This window comes from Blastomyces gilchristii (genome assembly GCF_000003855.2).
Source record: "Blastomyces gilchristii SLH14081 genomic scaffold supercont1.9, whole genome shotgun sequence".
Classification (NCBI taxonomy): domain Eukaryota; kingdom Fungi; phylum Ascomycota; class Eurotiomycetes; order Onygenales; family Ajellomycetaceae; genus Blastomyces; species Blastomyces gilchristii.
In genome coordinates this window covers 2,267,024-2,290,930 of record NW_003101674.1, presented here as the reverse complement: position 1 = coordinate 2,290,930, position 23,907 = coordinate 2,267,024, and the positions used below count along the sequence as shown (strand labels likewise).

Below are 23,907 nucleotides of genomic sequence, written 5' to 3'. Positions count from 1 at the left end.
TGTGGCTCTCAACTGGAGAAGGGAAGATAACGGTAGCCAACATACCATGCTGCATATATGAAGAAGAAGACCAAAATTGCGAGCACGGCCCCAACCAACGTGAAGAACAGCAGCAATACCTACCCTCCTCCGACAACCTCTAAAATGTTCAATGAAACTGCTGCTTCCGGACTATATCACCAAGAATGCATAATAGGGACTCAAAGCTTGATTCCGGCGCAGCCCACCCTGCAATGTTATCAATGAGCAACTGCTGCAGCGGTAGGATATCCGGAACTACGTGTTGTAAATGCCGCGAAAGCGAAGCGGCCGTCAAGAGCAGAGCGGCGGCAAGTGACCTGTAATGCTTGTGAGCAGAGAAGACGTCTCATCCACTCCATCTAGAAGACAAAAAAAAAAAAAAAAAAAAAAAAAAAAAAAAAAAAAAAAAAATCCAAAACTTACGACTGTGCCACTGTCCAAGTATACTGCGACGGCTTCTTCAAGATCTCCCCAGTATTCTGCAAATACAGTCTGCAGCTGTCAATACACACCTGCGCCTTCTTCAAAATTTCCTGAGACGGCTCTCGCTCTTCAGGTAGCGAAACGGAATACAGAACAAATCGACGATGGATGATGTATCGCGCTTGGTAATAGCGGATTCTCAAAATCCTCTCGTAGGGATGCGCAGTGGGCCCTAGGCCCAGCGTTGGTTTGATCGATTCCGGGATGGAGTTGTACCATAGTAAGAGTTGCTGATCAAGTTCTGACGTGATTGTGAGGGCTTGGGGTACTTCTGACTCGTCACTTAACCAGCAGCTTTCGAAATCGCTGGAGAGCGAGAGAGGACTAAGCACTCGGTTCAGGAGGCTTCTCATGGATATTTCTGCCAGGTAGCTTAATCCTTCTCGATCACTTGGGTTGCCGGCTTTAGGAAGCGCCATGTCGTCGACCACCGTTTGGATTCCACTTGGGGGAAGATTGAGCTCGGAAAGGTAATCACTAATTGATGAGTTAGCGTAAAAGTTGCGCCTTTTAATTGTTCCGTTGGGCTCTGGCCTGGGACATGTGGCATATGTAGAGTGGTGGAAGCAAACCATTCTATAAGGAAACAACTCCAGCATGTCTCTGATATCCGCTCCTTGTAGGATTCATCAGCATCAGCATACTTACTGCTGTAAATTAGTAGAAAGTTAGCTCATAAATTCTCAGAGCATGCAGACGTGCATTTAAAAAAAAAAAAAAAAAAAAAAAAAAAAACAAATCCACCACTCACCGTGATAGCAACAACTGTACTTCCGTAGATGCCATGAAAATAAGTTTCCAGCTATGCAACGGTTTTCCCAAATAAGCAAAACAAATCCCGCCGAATATCAATGCCTGGGGGAGCAGCAAGTCCGACCCAAACGAAAAGGCAGACTCAGCCATCAGAATGCTTAAAGCAGGCCTGAAGTATTTCAGAGCCGGCTCCCAATATTGAACCCGCGGATCAACCCCTTCGGACTCAGATGCAACATCACCCAATGCAAAAACGACGAGACAGAATGCCGACTGCAAGTTAAACCCCAACCCGTCCGACATGACGTTTGCATACATTGTGCAAAATTCGTCGCGGGCTAGAATTGGATGGCATGGATGGACCTCAGAGAAGAATGTATCCACCAACCGGTCTGTAACATCATTTTCAATGTCTGGCAGCTCCACCTGGGAGGACATCCAGGAGCCGCCCAGCGCGGGGGTAACTTGCCGCGATTCAATCGAAAAGAAATAATCATCGGGAAATTCTCCCACCACGGATTTGATAATTGGTAATTTAAGCAGGTTATTTACCGATGATGATAACGACGACGACGACGACGACGACGTCCAGTGTTTCGGCGGGATGGTGAAGGGGGCCAGTAGTTCGATGCTCCCCTCCAACTGGGCCGTGAATTCAGGGCTGACAGCCGCCATCGACGGTGAGGAAGATTGAGTGTTGTCATTTAATGGAGATGTCAGGTTGAGTCCATCAACGCAGGATGGATCGAGAACCGGTGGCTGTTCGATGGTTACTGCATCTGTCGGCACCGCCTGGGCATCCAGGATCTCCTGCGGGGAACAGAGAGTCTCTAAAACTTGCTGCTGGGAAATCGCTGCGATTGCTTCTGAGTGGGACTTGAGTAGCGTTTCTATGCTGTCAAGCCTTCTTGATATTGCTGAGGAGGTCGTCGAAGATTCCAGGCTGTTAAATGTTTCGGTTAGTCATTGTTTTACGTACCTACAGAGGTAGTTATCAAGTTTATTTATTATCGCTCCCATGCGACTTACGACTGAATCGGAATCTCCTGGTATCGGCATTCTGCTTCTGCCTCTGAACAGTTGCCACATACAGGCTTCGAGGCATCGCAGCGACGCTTTCTAGGAGGGAAAATGTTAGTTTTCTACAAATAATAATACAGCACAGAAAACGTAGTGTGATTTGAGGAGTAGTTGATATATGCCTCTAAGTAGACGAACCTTTGGCGACAAAAGTCGCATGCAAGTAATGCACGCTTGCGCGGGTAGCTCATGATGGAAGCTCAATGGTTAAGATACTCCAATAATTAGTCTGTCCTCTTCTTGCTGATTGGTATCTTCGACTGACGAGAGAATTAATGTACTATGCCTGGTCTCATTCTGTGACACCGAAGTGACAGCACTTCGGTTTTGTTCCTCCTCCCCCCGCCCCCCCCCCCCCAAAGAAAAAAAAAAAAAAAAAAAAAAAAGCTCTTCCATATTTAACACCAAATAACTTCGTGTGGCTTTGTCACTGTTAACTCAAAAGATCGTTTCTTGCTTCCGTGATTCACGCTGTGGCTTGTTCTCGCCCGCAAGCCGTCCGTCAGCTCTTGAAAGGTTCTCTTTGATCATTCTGTTAGCCCCTGACTCGCTGCACAGCACGCGCCAAGAAAGCTTGCCTTGCGCGCCACTGCGGAGAACAAAGATAAAAATTGAACTCTGTTGAATAATATAATAATAATAATAATAATAATAATATAATGAGCAGGTTGTGGTACGTATGTACCAGTACATTCCTTATTTATTAAATCGGAAACCTTGGCGTGTAATAACACAGGTCACATCTCATTAGTTATCACATGACGACGTACAAGTATAAATCCAGTCTTAGATTAATTGAGATGGACTTCCGGATATTCAGCTAGGAAGCACATACAGTAAATGTACAGTAACTATTTCAGCTGTCTTGTTATACTTCGTGAACCCTGCCCATCCGATCCCCCCCTTTTTTCTTTTAGTATGTTAACGCACCTTCTACCCCCAAACTCCAGAAGGAACATTCCTCAACGAGGAACCCATATATACATCAACCAAATATCATAACACTCGTCAGATCAAGTACTTAGAAGAGAGGGGAGGGGAAAGAAAACAGGAATCAATCAAACTGGAAAAGTAAAATCGGGAGGGAAATCAAAAATCGAGCGCAACAAAAAGAAGCCATCCAATCCACAATCAACACACTGATACCCCACACATAACAAAACAGAAAATAAGAAAAAGAACACAAAACATAGTAACTGAAGATAAATGGAAAGGAAAGGAAACGATAAGATAACAACACGCAGGGCAGCTGTATATTGAAGCACAGACAACAACACCAAGTCCCATGCAAAGACGATATGTGATATGCAGAAACAAAAACAAACATCACTCCCTAGGGCAAGAGCCCTGACAAAAAGAGAGAGAGAGAGATTTGACAATAAACGGGATTGAACATGTCCAACTCCAGCAGCAAAGATCTTCCCAGTCGATTTCATAGCGACACACACGCAAATCAGCACCCTAATATTTCGACACATGTTCCATTTTTCTCCATATACAATATGACTGTCCACTCCCGCGTATCTTCATAGACAATAGAGGGCGAAAGATTAAAAAAAGAAAAAAAAAGAAAAAAAAGAAAAAAAAGAAAAAAAAGAAAAAAAAGAAAAAAAAGAAAAAAAAAAAAAAGAGCAATGCAAATGCAAGAAAAGTACTGAGACACGGAACGCTCATTTCTGAAATAGTGGAAAATAAGAGAGATAGGGATAACTAGTCATGCACCTCATGTGTTTGTTTACACAAGTCTGACTGTATATCAAAAGGAAGTTTAAAAAAAAAGAAAGAGAGAAGCATACACATAGTAGATATGATGTGACTGATTCCGCAGGACAAACGGTGAAAATTTTATCCACTGTGCCACTAAGCCCATCGACATCGACAGGGTACGGTACACGGGTACATGGGATTATATAGCATCCCATCAAACCTGCCCGCGCACACGAACCTCAGCCAGGTTCCTTCTAAACCGGGAACTTAGTGTCCGAAATGCTCTTCTGCTAGCGCTAGCTGGCGGAGATGGGAGAGGAGTAGGCGAGTCCGCCGGTGATGGTGATGATGGAGTGGGGGTAGGAACAGAGTCGTCGCCGTCGGATTCGCAGTCTGGCAGCGGTGTCTCTTGTGGTTGCGGAAGTTCCGATGCCGGTGGCGTTCCGACGACGACGGGGGCGGAGATGGTCTAATCGATACTATGAAGCCGGATGTTTGCGCTTTTTCTTGCACCTGCGGCTCCGCTGTGGGACTAGGACTAGGACTAGGACTAGGAGAAGGCGTAGGCGTAGGCGTAGGCGTAGGCGTAGGCGTATCGTCGAGTGGCGCCGTGGGATAAACGGTCTTCGTGGCCGTTACTGTAATCGTCGATATAAGAAGCTCGGGTTGCGACGATGTCGGGGATTCTACTATAGTTGGTTGAGCGTTAGACTGTGAAATAGTGACGGTTTTGTCGTTATTGTTATTGCTGGGTCGGCTGGGTGGTGGTATTGGGATGATGGCTGGGGGACTGGGGTCCGGATTGCGTTCCGTTGGCTTGGGGGGTTGTGCGGAGGCTTCAGTACAATATATGGTTGTGAGGGTGGTGGGAACTGCGATGGTTATCTTTGCGGTGCGTAGAGAGGGTGTATATAGATTTCCTTCTGGGTCTAGAGCGACTGGAACGATCTCGTTTTCATCATCCTCGCTCGGTGTAGGTTCTGGCCCAGGGGTTGATGGTGGACTTGGTGTCATAACATCATTTGACACTCCTGGCGGGTCAATCGCAGTGACTGCAGTCGCCGGAGCGGAATCTAGGATAGTAAGAAGTAGGGGAGCCCTTGAAGGGCTAGGGGTAGTATCTCGTTCAGAAGAGGGAAGGATGCTGGGAGTGACAGGTTTTGCTCCGCTACCTGGGTTTTCAGGAGCTTGCTCAGGGAGGCTTGTAGGCGTAGGGCTTGGTGTGGCCGAACCACTCTTGGTAGGTAAAACTAAAGTTCCTGGAAAGAGAGTAACTATGTTCCCGCCATTGCTATCGGTGGATGACGACTCAGAGGACGGGATAGAGCTTGGGAGTCGGGAAATTCCCGATACGGGCGTATAGGGAAAGAGAGGGATAATGGCGGGTGGGGTACTTGTAAGGGGAGTGTCTGGTACTTGGGGTGCTGTGGTTTGCAGTGGATATGGTTAGAGCCTTAATCCATGACGGAGGAGTTGGAATGGATATCGGAAGGACAAGAAGAAGATTAAATAACGAACGAGCGAGGACGACTAACAGGAAAGTACAGAAAGAAAAAGAAAAAAAGAAAAAGAAAGAAATTGGGGCTACGATTCTGCCGTGTGTTATAACTTACCTGTAACAGGCACGGGAGGGATGCCACAACTATTACCCGCGGGGTCTGGCCTTGTCTCTGGTTCTGACGCTGGTGGCGGTGTTGGAGTTGGAGTTGGAGATGGGGATGGTTCCTGTTTTTCACCAGTCGGCACAGCTTGCTGAGATGCTTCCGGAGAAACTGGGGACGACGGCGGGGGAGAATCGGAGCCCGAGCCATCAGGAATCGTCGGAGCCTTCAAATTCTCGAAATGGGTGGGTATTGCAGCAGAGCCCAAATCCTGGCCTTCAACAAATTTCAATGTTGGCGGCTCTCCCTGGGCAGCCACCTTAAGTTTGCTCGAAGGCGTGATATCGATGTCCATGCAAGTTGTATATATCTCCTCCAACGCCACGATACCCTTCTTTTCGTCAGGGATGGTCGGCCAGTCCCATACCCAGTACAGTGTATAGGGCTTCCCTTCAGGCACATTCGTCGGAAGGGCTAAGTCATGCTGGCACCATAAATTCTGTCCCTGTGACGTAGTAGCTTTATGGGGAAACTCCTTTTGGCGTTCCTTTGAAATACTCTGATCGTTTATTTGATAGCATCTGCCATCATCGTAATCTTGCACTGAGAGGAGCATCCCCCTGCGATCGCCGCCAGTGCCCTCCTTATTCCAAACTTTGTGAATTGACGCGAACTTATCATCAGGCTTGGGATCCCTCGTGCCATATACATATACTGTACCGCGGTTGTCCGGCTTTCCTGGTGTATTCGACGGTAGTGTGACATGGCCATTTTCTTGATATCGCAGAGCGATGGGGGACCCCGGTGGCGCCTTGAGACGCGGTTTCCCATCACTTTGGACCTGCTTCATTTGAGTGTCCCTGCACATATTATCCGTTGGCAAAACCTTAGGTGGTCCTGGGGGAGGTGGGCCTGGACGGCTGGCGGGGGGCAATGGGAGCAGATATTGCATCATTAGGTCTGAAAAACCTGGCGCCTCGCGGGAAACATATCCGCGTGGGTAGCCAGGATCTCCGATAAATGTTCCGTTTTTGGCGATAACAGTAAGCTCATCAACCCAACTATGTCCAGCAACGATTGGGAAGAGATAAAGAATGTTGGCCATCAAGGCCAGGGAAGGGCGGAGCTTGCACATATTGAGCATGTCTCCGTGTGGTTTTGACGCTGGTTCACGAGAAATGGAGATGTAGGTAAAATGGAAGTGGAAGAAACAAAATCAGTAGGCCTGGGTGCGGTAGACAAAGATATCGATCTTGAGGATGTTGCGTTCGTTGTTGTTGTTGTTGTAAATGATGATGTTTGAAGTAAGACACGTCCAGCGATGTCGTGAGATATATGTGGATGCTTCTACAAGTGTCAGCAGAACTGAAGAGAGTGAAATGGACACTTCAGGTACAAAGTTGCTGTCACGCAAGTTGAATGAGAGGATCCCATGCACATTCTTCCTAGAGAAGAGGAGGAGGAAGAAGAAGAAGCAGAAGGTAGATGGTGGTTTGTGGTAAGAGGCAAATAACCTAGTGTAGAGGAGAGTGATAGGGAACTTACCATAATAATATTCAATATTCAATCAATGAATACATCGCAAAGATGCAGCATTCATCTGGAAATTTAGATGTGAATGGAGTACAGAAGCATGGAAATAGACAATAAAAGGCTAAAACACTGTGTAATAGAATAGTATTCATTCTATTCAGGTTGTAGTGAAGGAAGTTCTCTCGGCCTGCCTATATGCGCGGGTTATATAAAGAAAGCAGTTGTAGTAGCAGAGCTGACAATGGCATTCATTGTCCCGCCTTGTCGCCCACTTGCCCGCTGGGAAATAAGCAGAGCGCGTATATTATTAACACGCTATCAGGAAAGGAAATATCCGAATGACAAGGAAAGAAGAGAAAGGGAAAAAGAACTAGAAGAGAGAGAGAAAAGAGTACCCAAAAATACTCGCTGAGGCAGAGGCCCATCGAATACAAATAGTTAAAAAAATGGAAACCCAAGACGATGACAAGATAATAATTCGAGGCTTCATCAACGATTTCTCAAGAAGAACGGGGCAAATCGCTGTCCCCAGTAGTCTGAAGAAGCTTCATCCAGCAATAAGAGATCTCAGCCAATAGATGACTGATGGGCAGCTACCAGCCAGACAGATCGGTTGCAGATTTTAGCAGAACGGGGGCGTTGAGCTTTCGTGCAGGGCAAAAACCATGGTGTTTCAAACACGCTGACCCCGGGTCCTGGAGGTGAGGAACTTATCTCGCGAGGCGCCCGAGATATATATAAATATATATATATATATATATATCTCACGCGTTCCATCTGTAATCCTTGGATTGCCATTCCACAGCATTTGTGGATATATAGTAGCCACAATAATATAAGCGATGGGAGATGCTGGGCGACAAGTGAGGGAAATAAAGAGATTCCACTGTGATTTAATATTTAACAGGGTGCTAAGATAATATCTGTGTGAGTCTTTGTTAGGATTATTTTCGCAGCGAGGGAGTTACCGCTCTCCTCAGACAGTACCCGTCGTCGCGCGCGCTATCTTGGTGTCTTCTTTGTCTCCGATGAATGATGGATGGTGATGAAAGGGTTATGGCGCGTATAGCGAAAATTAGGTAGATGTTGAACCCAAGGAATGCTGCTAGTCAGTGGCTGCCACGGTAACTTTCATCACCCATTTCCTCTCCATCATTTGCTATTGCTGCTTACCAGTAGTAGTATAGCAGCGATGAGGAACGTACGAGTAAATAGGTTACGTGGAGGAGAGAAAGAAGAGATGAACGAGGGAAAGATTGGTGTTGTTGCTGCAAGCCAACAGCGGCGGACGGCCAGCCAGGAACAACCCCGACTGGTCAACACTGCTGAAACACGAACGACGGGTTATTATCCGCTGCCACATAGCTTCTTGCAGGCGGGATTGAGATGAAACAAACAGAGTTCCCTGAAAGATTGAAAGATTAGAAACACAAATTGTCATTAGCTCCAGCATTGCAGATGGAGATGATTTAATATTCTTCTTCTTCTGCTTGTCAATATCTCTCTCTCTCTCTCTCTTGGCCTTTACTTTCCAACCAACCAACCAACCAACCAAAAGGAATACTCCTACAGGGGCATTCAACATTCGACACGGCGAGTTTTACCAACCGAGATTGATGCCCTGCCTTGCTGTTTTCTGGGTTTTCCAGTTATTTTGCCCCTTCATGCAGAACAACATTACGACCCAGCTATTCAGAAACCAGACCATAAAAACCAGGGCAAAGGGAAAGGGCATTGGGCTCTTGTCAGTTGACACTATAATATTATTGAAAGCGAGGGCGAGGGTTAGAGGCGTAGTAGACCCTGGGCAGGCATCAGAGCTATTATACTCTAAGAACAACTATCTATTGATAATCAACATTGTTGAGCATAGGGAGGAAAAAGGAAGAAACGGATCAAGAGTTTTTTCTTTTAAATTAAACAACACGCCAGATGGGACCCTAACTATTCTTCTAAACTCCTGATCCAACAGGAAGATGAATTCATGAATTAATAACGCGGACAAATAAATAGTAAAAATAGATACATAACTACAAGGTCAGACTTAATTAAGAAACTAAATGTCATCATCCATAATGTGTCTGTCCATTTATCATACATACATCCTAATGTTAGATAAACACTTCCTAATTCATCCTCGCTCCTGTCTGCCTGACTGCTCAACGTACGCTGTATACCGTTCAGGCCGGCTACATAAATTTGAAAGTGTCGTTCGCATACCTATCTATGTATGATAAGCTACATATAAGAAGCTTCAACCGATTTATTCCCTTCTCTCTTCTCTCTTCTCCTCCCTTTGCCCATGAATGGACATTAATCTCCACCTCCCACCGCCTTCATTGGCCCAATCCATATGCATCAGAGGATCTAGCTACGCATGCGGCCAGATGGAGACTTTTGATAGCAGCCATGCCGGGGAAAAGAAAAAAAGAAAAGAAGAACCTTTCAACCTTCAAGCTTTTGCCCCGATTCCGATCCCCGCAGCCGTGTATTATTAGTATTACCTCTATACGGAGAGAGCACCGAGCCCCGGCTCCCTCCTCCTCCTCCTCCTCCTCCTTCTCCTCCTACTACTACTCCTAGTAGTACGGGTTTTCGGGTTTTGCGCTCTGCGCTCTGCGGCTGGAGGGGAAAGGAAGGGGGGTTACACATTTGTCCATCTCTATACGAGCGTATATACTGCTGGTGGGCAATGTTCTTCTTCTTCTCGTTTAGGTAGGTTTTTTCCTACAGCGTAGTGAAGGAGCGAAAGGATGGAAAATATGATGTGGTGCCTGACTGACGATTGATGAATGTACCCATCCATGTAAGTATGAAATCTTAGGGGACCTATCCTATACAGGTCATCGAGGGGGGTAAAAGCGGTGGGGTAGACTGATCGCGCCTTTTCCTTTATCAAAAAGGTAGAGTGGAGAAGAGACGAGGAGACAAGGAGAATGAGAAGATAAGCATGTAGAAAATGTACCCCGGCATGCATGGTACATGTACTGTACATGAACATGTATGTACAGAGTAATTCTAGAGGATGAGGACACAGCTAGATCTTGCTTGTCTCGCCTGTATGTCGTACATACGTCATATGAACAACATATGTTTAATGATCTCCTCCATGTGGGTATTAAAAATATATAATTAAGGGAAAAACGAGTTGGATAAGGTAGGACAACTGGAGCTTCCGTGATAGACAGCTTGTCCAACATGACATCAGAATGGTCATTTTTGCGGCAGATCTGACAAGAAATATAGGGAAAAAAAAAAAAAAAAGGAAGAGATACGTGGTACCAAACATGGACTACGGTTTCTGGAAAGAAAAGAGGGCCCGGCCTCCGTCATCAGCATCATCACTGACGGTTGCGTTAACTAGAGCCGGGGGGATCTTTGAATAATATTTCCGATTCGATGGAATTAATTCTCGGGGACACGGGAAGGCCATAGCTTGTGCATATCCGAGAAACCAAACTTGCACACAGGACTGTCTACCTGCCTTACATCATACATGTACAGTACATGTATACATACATACTCCGTACATACGGAAGGGTAGCCGGGCGAGTGTTCATGTTATGTACGGAGTGCGCTGCGGATGGCATATTGTTGGCGTCATGCCATGCGAAGAGAAATGAAAGTAAATGCAAGCTTGCATTGGTGCTCTTGAGTAAGCGACAATATCAAAGCCAATTAAGCCTTTGCGATTGTTTAATAGGATTTGAGGGGGGTTGAATATGAAGTTAATGAGGGAGCGGAAAACACGGTGGAAGTTAAAAGAGTAAAAAAAAAGGTTAAAGAAACAATGTTTGGAGGCACGCAAGTGGTAACTAGTCCTAACTATAAGGTAACTAACTATCCTTTCTACTATCCTTTCTTTCTTTATGCCGGGTGCAGCGCATTCCATGGCCAGCAACTGAAAGATCTGACAGTACAGTACAGTACTCCGTACGGAGTACACAGCAGTGTCAAACAAACATCCCACGTTGCGTCGGCGCTTGTCAGGAGGGAAAAAAAAAAAACAGCGGGTGCAGTTCCGGAAAAACGTGATAATCCGGCGGTAAAATAGCGCGAAGAAGCCTAGCGTGGAAGGGGCGGTGAGAAGAAGAATGGGCGGCTAGGACTACATACTGTAGGCTGTAGCAGCGCCCCTCTAAGCTACACCACGCTCAGCTTCAGGCCCTGGAGACCCCCGAGTTCTGGGTCGGGGTCGGGGGCGTTAGGGGTTGTATGGGCGTTCCTGTTGGGCGTTCCCCCGTTCTCGGTTTAGACTCAAAAGGGGGAAAGGAACAAGCCAAGGCAGGCGAAAAACCCAGCCAAAGAGAGAAAGAAAAAAATACCCTTCAACTTGGTCGCATCCACTCTGCGCTCGCTCCCTCCTCTTTGCTGCTGCTGAGGCGCCAAACTGCTAGAGGCCCACTACTAGTTACGGAGTAGTTAGTTAGCTTGTTCATCCCTTCCACTGGTTAGCTCATACGCTGTTACATACGCTGCGTAGTTCCAACCAACCAACCGGTTCTCGACTTGCCACAATAAACGGCCGCGTTTTTCCTCGTCCTCACTCACCTTTGCCAATTCTTATCTCTTCCTCTCCCTCCCGCTACTGCGTAGTTATGCTACTCTAGCCAGGAGGAACTCTTCATTTCTCACACACCTTCACTCAATTCCTCCTTCTCCCGTTTGTGTGGCTTACCCAGCGACTTGGGCGGTGCAGATCTTCTCTCGCCCACCCTCCTACATACTTTTTTTTATCCGGTCTTTTTCAATCTCTTTTCTTTTCTCGTCCTCTGGAAATCCTTCAATTCCAATATTCTACCCAGTAAACCATATTCCCTCCGCTTCCCAGGAGCTGGTTTCGTCGTTTGTGTGAGTATACAAGAGCTACTATAGTATAGTCCCAAAGACATCAATCAAATCAACATTTCTCGCCCCCCCCCCTTGTTCCAGGCAGCTAGCTGCTGTGCTCACCACCAGAAGAAACACCAACAACACCTTACCAATGAACTATCTAACATCTACTTCTTTGTCTAGGGCTTTGTATACCATCATCGCGTTTTCGACGTCTTCTTTCTTCCGGTCCCTCCGAGTCTTATTACCTCAATGTCCGCTATTGTGATGATTAGATAGCCGGCATCCCCCTTTCCTTTTTCTTTTTTGTCTCGTCCGCCCATCGATCAAAGCCTTCTCGTCCCCTAAGACTTAAAAGTCGCATACGTTCTTTTAACCGGGGAACAGACAGCATTGGCTTCGGCAACAAGAGCTCAAAATACCATTCTCGAGTTCCGGAGAAAGAGAGAAACACTTAAAAAATCGCGAGAAAAACACCCCCCCCCCCCCCCCCCCAAGAAAAAAACCATGAGGGGCTCCTGGCTTCTTCCCCAACGGTTCCGCAACGTCAATGCTGTCGACTCCGCAGAGGCCGGGTGGCTCAATCGCCGCTTGACCACAGCGCTGCAGGCCGCCTCCAGCAGAGCCTGTCTACATCCCATCCATACCATCGTCGTCATCGCATTGCTGGCAAGTACAACCTATGTTGGGCTTCTCGAGGGGAGCCTGTTTGACGCCGTGAGAGACGTGGGCGCAGGCCCGGGACAGCTGGATGTTGAGCCGTTGTTAACTGGGGCGAGGAATCTGCGACTGGGTGAAGCTACAGGGTGGAGGTGGCAGATTGATAATGCTGTACAGGTGGAGGATGCGAAGGTATACATCGCTTTTATCAAATGTCTCCGCTGAACCTCTTTCTCTCTCCCCCCCTTTCTCTCTCTCTCTCTCTCTCTCTCTCTTTTTTTTTTTTTTTTTTTTGGTTTGGGGGGGGGGCTAACCGGGTTATTATTTGTTGTTATAAAACATACAGAATGTACAGCATTTGGCTTTGACAACATTCGTCTTCCCGGATTCATCCGCCCGGTCCCCACAGGCACCACCGGCAGCGAAGAACGTCGCAGTTCCAGCCAACTGCTCCGCAGTGCCTATCCCACATACGCCCAATTTGCTCTCCCCGATATCGCACGATTCGTCATTGGCGTTTGCCGTGCCTTATGATCAGATATCCGATTTCTTGAAAGCGGCACAGGAGATTCCAGCGGAGCAGGATGCCGAGGATGGCTCGACGGAGCAGAAGAAGTGGATCATGAAAGCTGCGCGTAGCTCAGGCTCTGGCTCGCGACGGGTTTTGCGGATTTGGCTTACAGATGCCTGGAATTCGTTTGTTGATCTTTTGAAAGTGAGTTTTCCTCCCTTTTTTTCGAAGCACTGAATACCTATGGATGGATAGCATGGCATAGCAATTGAAAATAGCTGAGAATGTGTACTAATTTTCTAATGTATGCAGCATGCGGAAACCGTGGATATAATTATCATGGTTCTGGGGTATATATCCATGCATCTAACATTTGTGTCCCTGTTCCTGTCCATGAGACGTCTCGGCTCCAAATTTTGGCTCGCAGCCACCGTGCTCTTCTCGAGCGTCTTTGCGTTCCTATTTGGCCTCCTTGTCACGACTAAACTCGGCGTTCCCATCAACATGGTGCTCTTGTCAGAAGGACTTCCTTTCCTGGTAGTTACGATCGGATTTGAAAAACCCATCATCCTGACCAAAGCTGTCCTGTCAGCTTCGCTGGATACTCGCCGCCAGGCCCCTCCTAGACAGGCAGGCTCAACCACCGTCTCCTCGCCAAGCTCCATACAAGACGCCATCCAATTCGCCATCAAAGCTAAGGGTGTTGAAATCGTTCGCGATTACTGTATCGAAATTGCGATCTTGGTTGCTGGTGCTGCATCTGGGGTTCAGGGTGGCCTGCGACAGTTTTGCTTCCTCGCTGCCTGGATCCTGTTTTTCGACTGCGTTTTGTTGTTCACCTTCTACACCACGATACTATGTATCAAGCTGGAGATCAACCGGATCAAGCGACATGTGGCTCTCCGCAAAGCGCTGGAAGAGGACGGCATTACCCGCACCGTCGCGGAAAATGTGGCGGCGAGCAATGACTGGCCCCGCATGAGCCCTGAGGGAACTGATGCGAATGGAAAATCCAAGGGAAATACCAATGGGGTATTCGGCAAGAAGGTCAAGGCGAGTAGCGTGCCCAAGTTTAAGATTCTGATGGTCGGTGGATTCGTGCTTGTTAATGTGTTCAATATTTGCACCCTTCCGTTCCGAAACCGTGGGGATGGGCTCGTTTTCCCGGCACTGTCGAAACTTTCCAATTTGCTTTCACCAGCCCCGATTGATCCGTTCAAAGTTGCAGAGAATGGGTTGGATTCGATTTATGTGGATGCGAAGAGCAAGCAGCTGGAATCCGTTGTTACCGTGCTAGCGCCTATCAAGTATAACCTTGAGTACCCCTCTGTTCACTATGCCGGAGCGGAGGAAGGTGGTATTTTTGATATTGAATATACGGATCAATTTTTGGATGCTGTTGGAGGTAAAGTTATCGAGAGCCTCCTAAAGAGTCTCGACGATCCGATCATCAGCAAGTGGATTATAGCCGCTCTGACATTAAGTGTTATTCTCAATGGATACCTGTTTAACGCTGCGCGGTGGAGTATTAAGGAGCCGGAACCTGTTAATGAAATCTCCAAGGAACCTGAGATTGACCATGAGAAGGAGCAGAGGAAACAGGAGGTTAAGGCTAATGGCACGCTTCGCTCGCGCGAGGAGTGTGAGAAGTTGCTCAAGGAGAAGATGGCACCGTTTTTGACAGATGAGGAGTTAATTGATCTTTCGGTCCGCGGGAAAATACCTGGTTATGCTCTGGAGAAGACCATGGAAGACCCAAGCATTCCCCGCATCGATGCGCTGACGAGAGCCGTGAAGATCAGAAGAGCCGCTACCGCAAGGAACCCTCAGACCGCGTACTTGACCAGCTCACTCGAAAGCTCCAAGGTGCCGTATAAGGATTACGACTACACCCTCGTCCACGGTGCCTGCTGCGAAAACGTCATCGGCTACCTCCCGCTCCCTCTCGGTCTCGCAGGGCCGCTCACCATCGACGGCCAAAGCTACTTCATTCCCATGGCGACAACGGAGGGTGTCCTCGTCGCGAGCACAAGCCGTGGCTGCAAGGCTATCAACGCCGGCGGCGGCGCCATCACCGTCATCACCGGCGACGGCATGACCCGCGGGCCTTGCGTTGCGTTCCCAACCCTCGCCCGTGCCGGCGCTGCCAAAGTCTGGCTAGACTCCGAAGAAGGCCAGACCGTGATGAAGAACGCCTTCAACTCCACCAGCCGCTTCGCGCGCCTGCAGTCCATGAAAACGGCCATGGCCGGCACGAACCTCTACATCCGCTTCAAGACCACGACGGGCGATGCGATGGGCATGAACATGATCTCCAAGGGCGTCGAGAAGGCGCTGCATGTCATGTCCACGGAGGCTGGGTTTGAGGATATGGATACCATCTCCGTGTCCGGGAATTACTGTACGGACAAGAAGCCGGCTGCGATTAACTGGATTGACGGGCGTGGAAAGGCTGTTGTTGCCGAGGCGATTATACCTGGTGATGTGGTGCGGAGCGTGCTGAAGAGCGATGTGGACGCGCTTGTGGAGCTGAATATTAGCAAGAATCTCGTCGGGAGTGCGATGGCGGGTAGCATTGGCGGGTTCAACGCGCATGCCTCTAATATCGTCACGGCTCTATTCATCGCGACGGGCCAGGATCCCGCGCAGAATGTCGAGAGTAGCAACTGTATCACCATGATGAAGAAGTTAGTTACCTCCCCCCCCCCCCCCCCAAAATTTCCCCTTTTCATTTCTCCCCACATCATCCATCATCTCCTCGTACTAACCCCAACAACCCTCCAACAGCGTAAACGGCAACCTCCAAATAAGCGTCTCCATGCCCTCCATCGAAGTAGGCACAATAGGCGGCGGCACAATCCTCGAAACCCAATCCGCCATGCTCGAGCTCCTCGGCGTGCGTGGCCCGCACCCGACAAACCCAGGCGACAACGCCCGCCGTCTCGCCCGCATCGTCGCCGCTGCCGTGCTCGCGGGTGAGCTCTCTTTGTGCGGCGCGCTGGCCGCGGGCCATCTTGTCAAGGCACATATGGCCCATAATCGCAGTGCGCCGGCGACGACTGCTGCGTCGACGAGGTCTATTACGCCTGTTTCGGCGGCGGTGGGGGCGGCGGCGGTCGGGTTGGGGATGACGCCTGCATCTGGTGCGGGGCGGTGATTGGTGATTGAGGCTGTTGTCTACCTTTTTTCGTGTGACGATACGATTAATTTACTCATATTTTGTTTCTTTTGCGTTTTTTCATCTTTTTCGTTTTCACCTTTTTTTCCCACCATGGCATATATGGAGCGTATATATCCCCTGGATATTTTGTTTCTATCTTCCCTTTTTTCTTCCTGAACTCATAATTATTTTATAATGTAATGTACTTTTTGGTCAAAATGTCCCAGGTAAATTTTTTTTTTTTTTTTTTTTTTTTTTTTTTTTTCCTTTTTCTTTCTTCGTCTTTTTCTTTTCTTTTCTTCTTTTCTTCATTTCTTCCCCTCTCGCGTCAGTTACTTTTTTTTTTGTCGGTTTGATGTCCTTGATGTGATTAAGCTTCTCCTTCCAAAGAAATAACTAAATAAAGCCATGTACGGAAAATGAACAAGGGGGCTGGACTGGGCCGGGCCGGGCCGGGCTTGATGCAAGGGAGAGGAGAGAAAAGGCAAATCTACCTCGCAGGCCCAAGCAGGGTTTCTTGATGGCTGCTTGCAGTGAATGAATTGGCGGACTTGGCTGAGGTGTTTTCTTTCTTTCTCATCTCGTCGATTTCTTGGTCCTCTCTCCCTTCCCTTTCTTTTTTCTCTTCTTCTCGAGGGAGGGTTCCATGTTTCCTTCCCACCCAGGCCCAGCGCGCCCTGATGATGGATGGATGGATGAGTGTAGTGTACATGACCTACGCAAATACTGTACTGTACCTAGAGAGATATAAATACACCGCTACCTAGTGACTCTTCCATTTGACACATCTAAATATCTCATAAATATCCTCCAATGCGAATGGAGGTTTCATCCATTTCTTATTGCTGCCCCCAAGGAAACCCAACCACCCCTCCCCCAAAAGCGGGCCTAAGGTGTGGGGTTGGTTGGGTGTGAACAGCGTACTCCAGCGTACTTCCCGTAGTTGTGGGCGCAGTGTACGGAGTACGGAGTAGTAGCAGCGTAGTTAAGTTAGTTAGAGTAGTTAGTTAGCGTAACTTGTTAAGTTAATTTATTTTCAACATAAAAAAATTTACCTCAAGCCGGGCCAGCCCTGGCTGGTCCTTGCTTGGTCCCTCCCCTGAATAGATAGGTAGGATAGGATAGGTAGGATAGGATAGGTAGGATTCTTCAACAAATCCCCCAATCGGCTTACCAGTTACCAACGCTGAGGAGAAGAATAGAGGATTTTTGGCGCAAAGGCAAATAAATAAATAAATGGCCATGGCTGGGCTGTATGTACATACATTGTACTATGTATGTACAGAGTAGTTTTATCGGGAAAGAAACTGGGATAGACTAGTTCTGCATGTATGTATGTATGTATGTATGTATGTATATGTATGGATAGGGTGATATTGATATAGAGTATAATCTTATATTATTTATTTACTAGCCCTAATAATAATAATAATAAGAATAAGAATAGAATAAATCGTGCTCATTTTAAATTGAATCCTGTCTCTCTTCTCGTGCCGCTGCTTGCCCCCGTAACTATAGCGCGCGCTTGTTGTCTAGTTTCCTGTTGTCTGTTGTCTGTTGTCTGTTACTGTTGTCTCCTCCCCCTTTCCTTTCTGCTAAGTTCAACCAGTTCAACCAGTTCACCCTTCACCAGATTCAACTCCTCCTCCTCCTCCTCCTCCTCTGCTCGCCGCTGTGAAGGCGAAGTTACGGATCAAGAGGTGCCTCATCTCCCATCTCCCATCATCCATTAATACCTCATCCTCTTCCTCGTTAACTACCCTACCTACCTCAGCCAGACCAGGCTTGGATCTAACAGCCATTCCAACAACCGTCGCCCTGCCTTGCCTTGCCATCCCGAAGATCGTCTCTTTTTTCTTTTTCTTTTTTGTTTTTCTTGTCTTTTTTGTTTTTTTCAATATTTATTTTTATTATTCCTACTATAGCACTTTTTCCAACGCCTCTCTCGCGTCTCCTCTCATATGCAGCAGCAACTAGCAGAAAACAACGCGAAAAACCTGCTTTTGTTGCCCTGCTTGTTCAAGGGGTGAGTGAGGGGGGTGAAAACAGAATCGAAGACCTATTAACTAACTTTTAGTTTATTTATCAGCCAAGCGCCCTCAACCTCTCCTCCTCCTCCTCCTCCTCCTCCTCCTCGTCCTCCTCGTCCTCAAACCAACCTTTTAATATATCCAGACGAACCAGACTACTACTACTACTACTACGACTACTACTAGTTACTACTACTACTACTACTACTACTACTACTACTACTACTACTACTACTACTACTACTACTACTACTACTACTACGACTACTACTACTCTACGCTTCTTCTCCGCAAAAGAAACCACCCCCATCACCGCCTGTCCCCGAAACAATCATTTTCCTCTACACGGGTTTTTGTTTCCCTTTTAACGATTTAATGAATCTACCGCCATTCCTTTCGTCTCTATGAGCCTGTTACAATCCCTCCAGCCCTCGCTATTTCGTCATTCCGCCCGAACCCTCCTTTTAATAACTCCTCTTCCTCCTGTAAATACCGCTATCTAAAACACAATCGTTTGCTACCCTCACCCTAGCCCAGGCCGCGCTCTCTTCAACTAGTGGAAACACTCTCTGTCGGGAAAGCTGGAGTATACGAAAAGGATAAATATAACAGACCAGAATTCCCTGCTGGGAACTTTACCGCGGCGTCGGGCAGATAGTAGATAATATACGGGCTCCTCATGCTTTTTTGAAGTCCTCAATAAAACACAGACACTCCGCCCGCCTCACTCTCATTCTCACTCCCATATCCTCGCTTCCTCCCGAATCCATTGGCTTCCTTGACTGCGCTTCTGTGGGGGAATGGTATACTTGCTCACCCAAGGACAATGTCACCCGTTTCTTCCACCGATGGAAGCGAATGGTCCGGAGTCGACCGCTACCAGTCGATGGGCGGCAAGTCCGATACACCACAGTCTCCCGCTCTCCCGCACGGCCGAAGCGCCCTAGCCTCTCCCCCAATATCTGCCTCAGGTGGCCCGCCTTACAGTCCGTTGCAAATGCATGCCCCGGACGCTCCTGACCCTGCTCCCAATGGCAGTAGAAGCAGCACCAATGGCCTTGCTCCGCGTCGCCCTTCAGACATGTCCCAGAACCCTTCACCTCCCAGTTCGGTCACGTCCAGGTCGAGAGCGAGCGATGGAACCCTTTCCGATCAGAGAAGCAAGAGGTACAAGATGATGGAGGACCTGCTGCTGAAGCACTATACCGTACTGAAACGATACTTGCATGGACAAGGACGGGAGGATCCTACGGCATTACACCCCAACAAGGCACGCGACAAGCTCCTCAGACTCTCACCGAGTCAGGTTATGGATCTAAGTACAGATGTGTATGACGAGCTACTCCGTCGCCAGGCAGTCTCGCCCAATCGACCCGGCGGGCCCCGACCAGATGTACCCCCTTACCTCCCCCCGCGCCAGGAATTCCACGAAAAGCGTAACCAAGCCCGCCAGGTCCTCTCCTCGCTCCAACAACCCAGATTCAGAAACTTGGCTACAGACGTGCTGTGTGAACTGGAACGGCGCTTCCCGCATTTTGCCGGCATGGATCGGAGTCGCAGAGTCAGTCCCGCACCCAGCGTGCGCGGCGGTTACGGCTCGGGACTCACTAGCAACGGCTACGATCCTCGCCCGGCTTCCAATGGATCATTCGGCTATGGGCCAAATGGCTACCCTGCCCCCCCACGAACTCAATCCAGAGGTCCCATGCCACAGGCCACCGGTCCTGGCCCCGGGCCTGGTGGAAGAGGCTTGCCACCAAATCCCCACCAGGGGAGCCGATTCCCTCCCCGGCAAGGCTCGTTGAGTCACTCTTCCGGTGCCGGCGGCGGTGCACCTGGTGCTGCAGGCTTAGGGATCAATGAGGAGACTATTCCTGAAAACGCGCCGTTTCCGAAATCATTCCAGAGTAACACTATAGTGCCGAATAAGAGCACTATGGTGGAGGAAGAGGAGGAAGAGGAGGATGGTGATGTTGATGTTGATGTTGATGTTGATGAAGAGGAGGATGCGGCAAGTAGGTATGACGATGATAATGATCCTGATCGGCGGAGTGATGCGTTTGCCTTGGATAAGGTGTTGCAGAGTCGGAGGACGACTACGACGACGGATAGTGTGGGTGTGGGTGTGGGTGTGGGTGTGGGTGGAGGTGGGGGCTCGGAAAGCGATAAGCAGAAATTGGCAGAGGTGCAGGGGCAGGTGTCTCAGTTGAAGAAACAGATAGAAGAGTTGGAGAAATCGAAGGATGCAGAGCTTGAGACGCTGAAGGCGGAAATGGCTAATAATTCTAATGTGGGCTTTTCTTTGGTTCTTTGTTGCCATGTTTTGGACCCCTTTTTAGTTTTTATCTCTTGCTTGTTATTTTGTTGGTTACATTTTTACTAACATTTTTGGTTTATGATGAAGGCTTGGGATTCGGAGAGACGAGAGTGGGAAAGTATGAGGGAAGACTGGAATCGTGCAAAAGAAGAATGGGATAAGATGAAACTAGATTTGGAAGTGAAGCTTTCGGAGGCGGAGGATCTCAATGCTTCCCTGCAGGATCAGTTGGAGGGCGAGCGGAGAGAGTATGAAGCCTCAGAACAGGTTCTACAGCAGCAAATACAACAGGCTTTGGCTGCCGCTGCCGCGGCTACTGAGAAGGCAGGCGCAGGCACAGGCACAGACACAGACATAGACACAGATGGCGGAGTATGGAAATCACGGGCTGAAGATATTGAACGGGAGAACCAGGAGCTTAGAGAAGAGCTTCGAAAACAACGAGAAGTGACCGAGCAGGTCCGAAAAGAGGCTTCCAACTTCCTCCAGGAGATGCGCGCCCTTTCTGAACGGACTCAGGAGCAATGGGAACGTGAAGAACGCCTCACGCACGACTTTCAACGAATGGAGGAAGAGGTCAAGATCTGGAAGAATCGGTATGCAAAGACGAAATCGCAGTTACGACATCTACGATCTTCGTCGAGTGGCTTGCCTGGTGGCATACAAGATGCCACTACGATAGCAAAGGACAACGATCTAAGCCATCCAAATGGATTGGTCAAGGATGTGCACTTTACGAAATTCCAGATGTCGATTGACGAACTACTTCGCACGGCACGGATCTCGGAACCAGCACAGGTTCTCGAACAGATGAAGGCCGTCGTCTTCGCCGTTCGTTACATCACCCGGGACATCGAAAATGCACAAGGGAGCGGGGCGGATGAACACACGCAGTCGCGCAGCAGAGCAAAAGCCCGCGTCTCCGCCACTGCCAACAACCTCATCACAGCCTCGAAGAACTTTGCAAACTCCAACGGGATGTCGCCCGTCTCCCTACTCGACGCCGCCGCCTCGCATCTCACCGCTGCCATCATCGAGCTCGTCCGCACCGTCAAAGTCCGACCCACACCTGCAGACGAACTTGGTGAAGACGATTACGATGATGATAACTTGGGATCCATGCAGTCGCCAGCGTACTTCAGCGTCCCGCCCAGTCTGAGCCGGATGAGCGGGAATGACTCCGTCTACAGCGCCATCAGCTCGCCGCATTCGACACGCTCACCTGGCCGGACGAGTTCACGTCTACCGCCGTCTCACCGCAAGACGTATTCCAGCGGGCAGCTACTTGCAGGCGGGGGTCTGAGGCCTGGCCTTGGGATTAGTGAGTTAGATGGGGAGTTGGAGGAGCTTAGGGTAATTATATATAACCCCCACCCTCCAATTATGTATATGTTGAGACTTAAAGTATGCATATTCTTTTCTCCGCACTGAATGCTAAAGAAAGAAATTGGGGTGAATAGTTATACCTCGAAGACCAAACCGAAGGCGTCGTCCAGTCCATCCAAGCCCTCGTCTCCTCCATCCGCGCCGAGCCAGACGACATGTTCGCCATCCGAACGCATATTGACGCCATCTCCGCCGTCGTCAGCAAAGTCATCGACGCCACGGAATCTGCCATAACGCGCCAAGAACAACAGCAACAGCAGCACCAAGACCATCACCAGAGCAACAATAATAATGATAACCATAGTAATACTGACCTTAATGTTAATAATAATACCATCCTCCGCGACCGCGCCGGGCCCATCATCCGCATCCTCTCCGAGTGCCGCGATAGGCTCGCCGAGGCTGGCGCAGAGGGTAACCAGGCCCTGAGTGTTAGTGAGATGCGGGAGGTTACGGGGAAGTTGCCGCCCATTGCGTTTCAGATTGCGCGGGAGACAAAGGAGTTGGTGCAGCGGCTTGATCAGATGGAGATGGTGGGGAGTGGGAATCATGGTGGAGGAGGGGGTGGAGAAGGAATGGGGGGAGGTCCGATCGGGGGGTGGAGGGGTGCAGAGGATCATGACGATGATGATGATGATGATGATGATGATGATTTCCGATGATGATTTGAGGGAAAAGAAAAATATCAAAACCTTCAACAACCTTCATCGAAAGGTGTGGGAAAAGGAAAAGGAATAAAATGCCTTTTTTTTTTTTTTTTTTTTTTTTTTTTCCTTGTTCTTTTTTTTTCTTCATACGCGAAGCCTCCCCTTCTCTCGGACGTCTGCATATTCCCCTTCCCTGGGCTTTCGTTTTAATGGACTAGACTGCATGTACTGTACCTCTGCGTGATGATACGGGTTGTTCTTTTTTTTTTTTTTTTTTTTAAATATCTTACTTCTGATTTCTTAGCCTTCCCTTCAGCGATCGCCCCAATTTTTTGGTCTTCTTCTTTTTTTTTTTTTTTTTTTTTTCATTTCTCCCTCCTTCTTCAGCAGCGCATACGAGAGGAAGAAGGGGGAGGGGGTGTTATATACCTCCCTATCTCTACATCGTTTCTTCAGCAACTTGTTTTTGTTCGATAACATTTTTGTATTTTTCATCCTACTACTTCTTCTCCTCTCCAGTCTCGACCGACCGACCGACCGACCGACCAACTCCTTTCTAACCTTTTTGGTCCGACCCCCCCTTTAGCAACATAACTGTCGATTCAAATCATATTATTTCTTCTCTTGAGTATTCATTTCATTCACCTTTGCAAGATCATTCATATATACTTGGCCCGGCTTGGAGCTGTTTTATTTTATTTTATTTTACTTTTACTTTTATATATATATATATTATTGGAATTCCGTTCTTGCTGCATATGAGCGTCCGGGTATTTATTTTTGCTTTATTAATTTTTTATGTATGTATGTATGTGTGTGTGTGTATTCCAAAAAAAAAAAAAAAAAAAAAAAAAAGTCTCACAACAACACATGAAGAGATGGGTTAGTTGAAAAGAAATATATTATGTCTATTCTCTCCTTTTCTGAGACAAGGTGTTTTTTTGGCTTCATATTTATTGCATGCTGTCTTGTCTGTCTGGAGGCTGTGTGTGACGTTGCCTGGTTTCGTATTATTCTCCAACCCCGAAAAAGAGAAATCGTAACCAGTTCGTACGGGATGGATTGATTACCTGCAAGCTTCTTCTTAAAAGTTATTTTACCGTTTAAGTTACTCCGTACAATCTCCCTCCGAACGACTTCGGACTAGTTATTTAACTAGCTACGGCAGCCCGAAATCGCCTCTTG

The 23,907-nt window shown here is 48.1% G+C and overlaps 5 protein-coding genes across 5 annotated transcripts; 3 read left to right on the top strand and 2 right to left on the bottom strand.

Annotated features, from left to right (window-relative positions):
• Positions 1–148: 148 nt before the first annotated feature.
• Positions 149–2,964, bottom strand: BDBG_04752 (uncharacterized protein; the record flags this gene model as incomplete). Its single annotated transcript, XM_002624842.2, has 6 exons — positions 2,476–2,964; positions 2,287–2,376; positions 1,256–2,200; positions 1,077–1,154; positions 445–981; positions 149–338 (listed from the first exon to the last, which is right to left on the bottom strand). Exons 1-6 carry the CDS (start codon positions 2,526–2,528, stop codon positions 149–151), a joined length of 1,893 nt encoding a protein of 630 aa, XP_002624888.1. The 5' UTR covers positions 2,529–2,964.
• A 1,000-nt stretch (positions 2,965–3,964) lies between these two features.
• On the bottom strand, positions 3,965–7,997 carry BDBG_04751 (uncharacterized protein). The gene is made up of 3 exons (XM_031721820.1): positions 7,191–7,997; positions 5,658–6,989; positions 3,965–5,468 (listed from the first exon to the last, which is right to left on the bottom strand). The coding sequence occupies exons 2-3, from the start codon at positions 6,787–6,789 to the stop codon at positions 4,312–4,314; spliced, it is 2,289 nt and encodes a 762-aa protein (XP_031578701.1). The 5' UTR covers positions 6,790–6,989; positions 7,191–7,997; the 3' UTR covers positions 3,965–4,311.
• Positions 7,998–8,911: 914 nt separating this feature from the next.
• On the top strand, positions 8,912–10,336 carry BDBG_17176 (uncharacterized protein). Its single transcript, XM_031724957.1, has 2 exons — positions 8,912–9,893; positions 9,990–10,336. The coding sequence occupies exon 1, from the start codon at positions 9,405–9,407 to the stop codon at positions 9,759–9,761; it is 357 nt and encodes a 118-aa protein (XP_031578700.1). The 5' UTR covers positions 8,912–9,404; the 3' UTR covers positions 9,762–9,893; positions 9,990–10,336.
• A 715-nt stretch (positions 10,337–11,051) lies between these two features.
• On the top strand, positions 11,052–17,220 carry BDBG_04749 (hydroxymethylglutaryl-CoA reductase (NADPH)). Its single transcript, XM_031721819.1, has 5 exons — positions 11,052–12,029; positions 12,195–12,863; positions 13,018–13,386; positions 13,495–15,869; positions 15,970–17,220. Exons 2-5 carry the CDS (start codon positions 12,519–12,521, stop codon positions 16,337–16,339), a joined length of 3,459 nt encoding a protein of 1,152 aa, XP_031578699.1. The 5' UTR covers positions 11,052–12,029; positions 12,195–12,518; the 3' UTR covers positions 16,340–17,220.
• Positions 17,221–19,198: 1,978 nt separating this feature from the next.
• Positions 19,199–23,001, top strand: BDBG_04748 (cell polarity protein; the record flags this gene model as incomplete). Its single annotated transcript, XM_031721818.1, has 3 exons — positions 19,199–20,662; positions 20,777–22,042; positions 22,150–23,001. 3 exons carry the CDS (start codon positions 19,199–19,201, stop codon positions 22,735–22,737), a joined length of 3,318 nt encoding a protein of 1,105 aa, XP_031578698.1. The 3' UTR covers positions 22,738–23,001.
• Between the last annotated feature and the right edge of the window lie 906 nt (positions 23,002–23,907).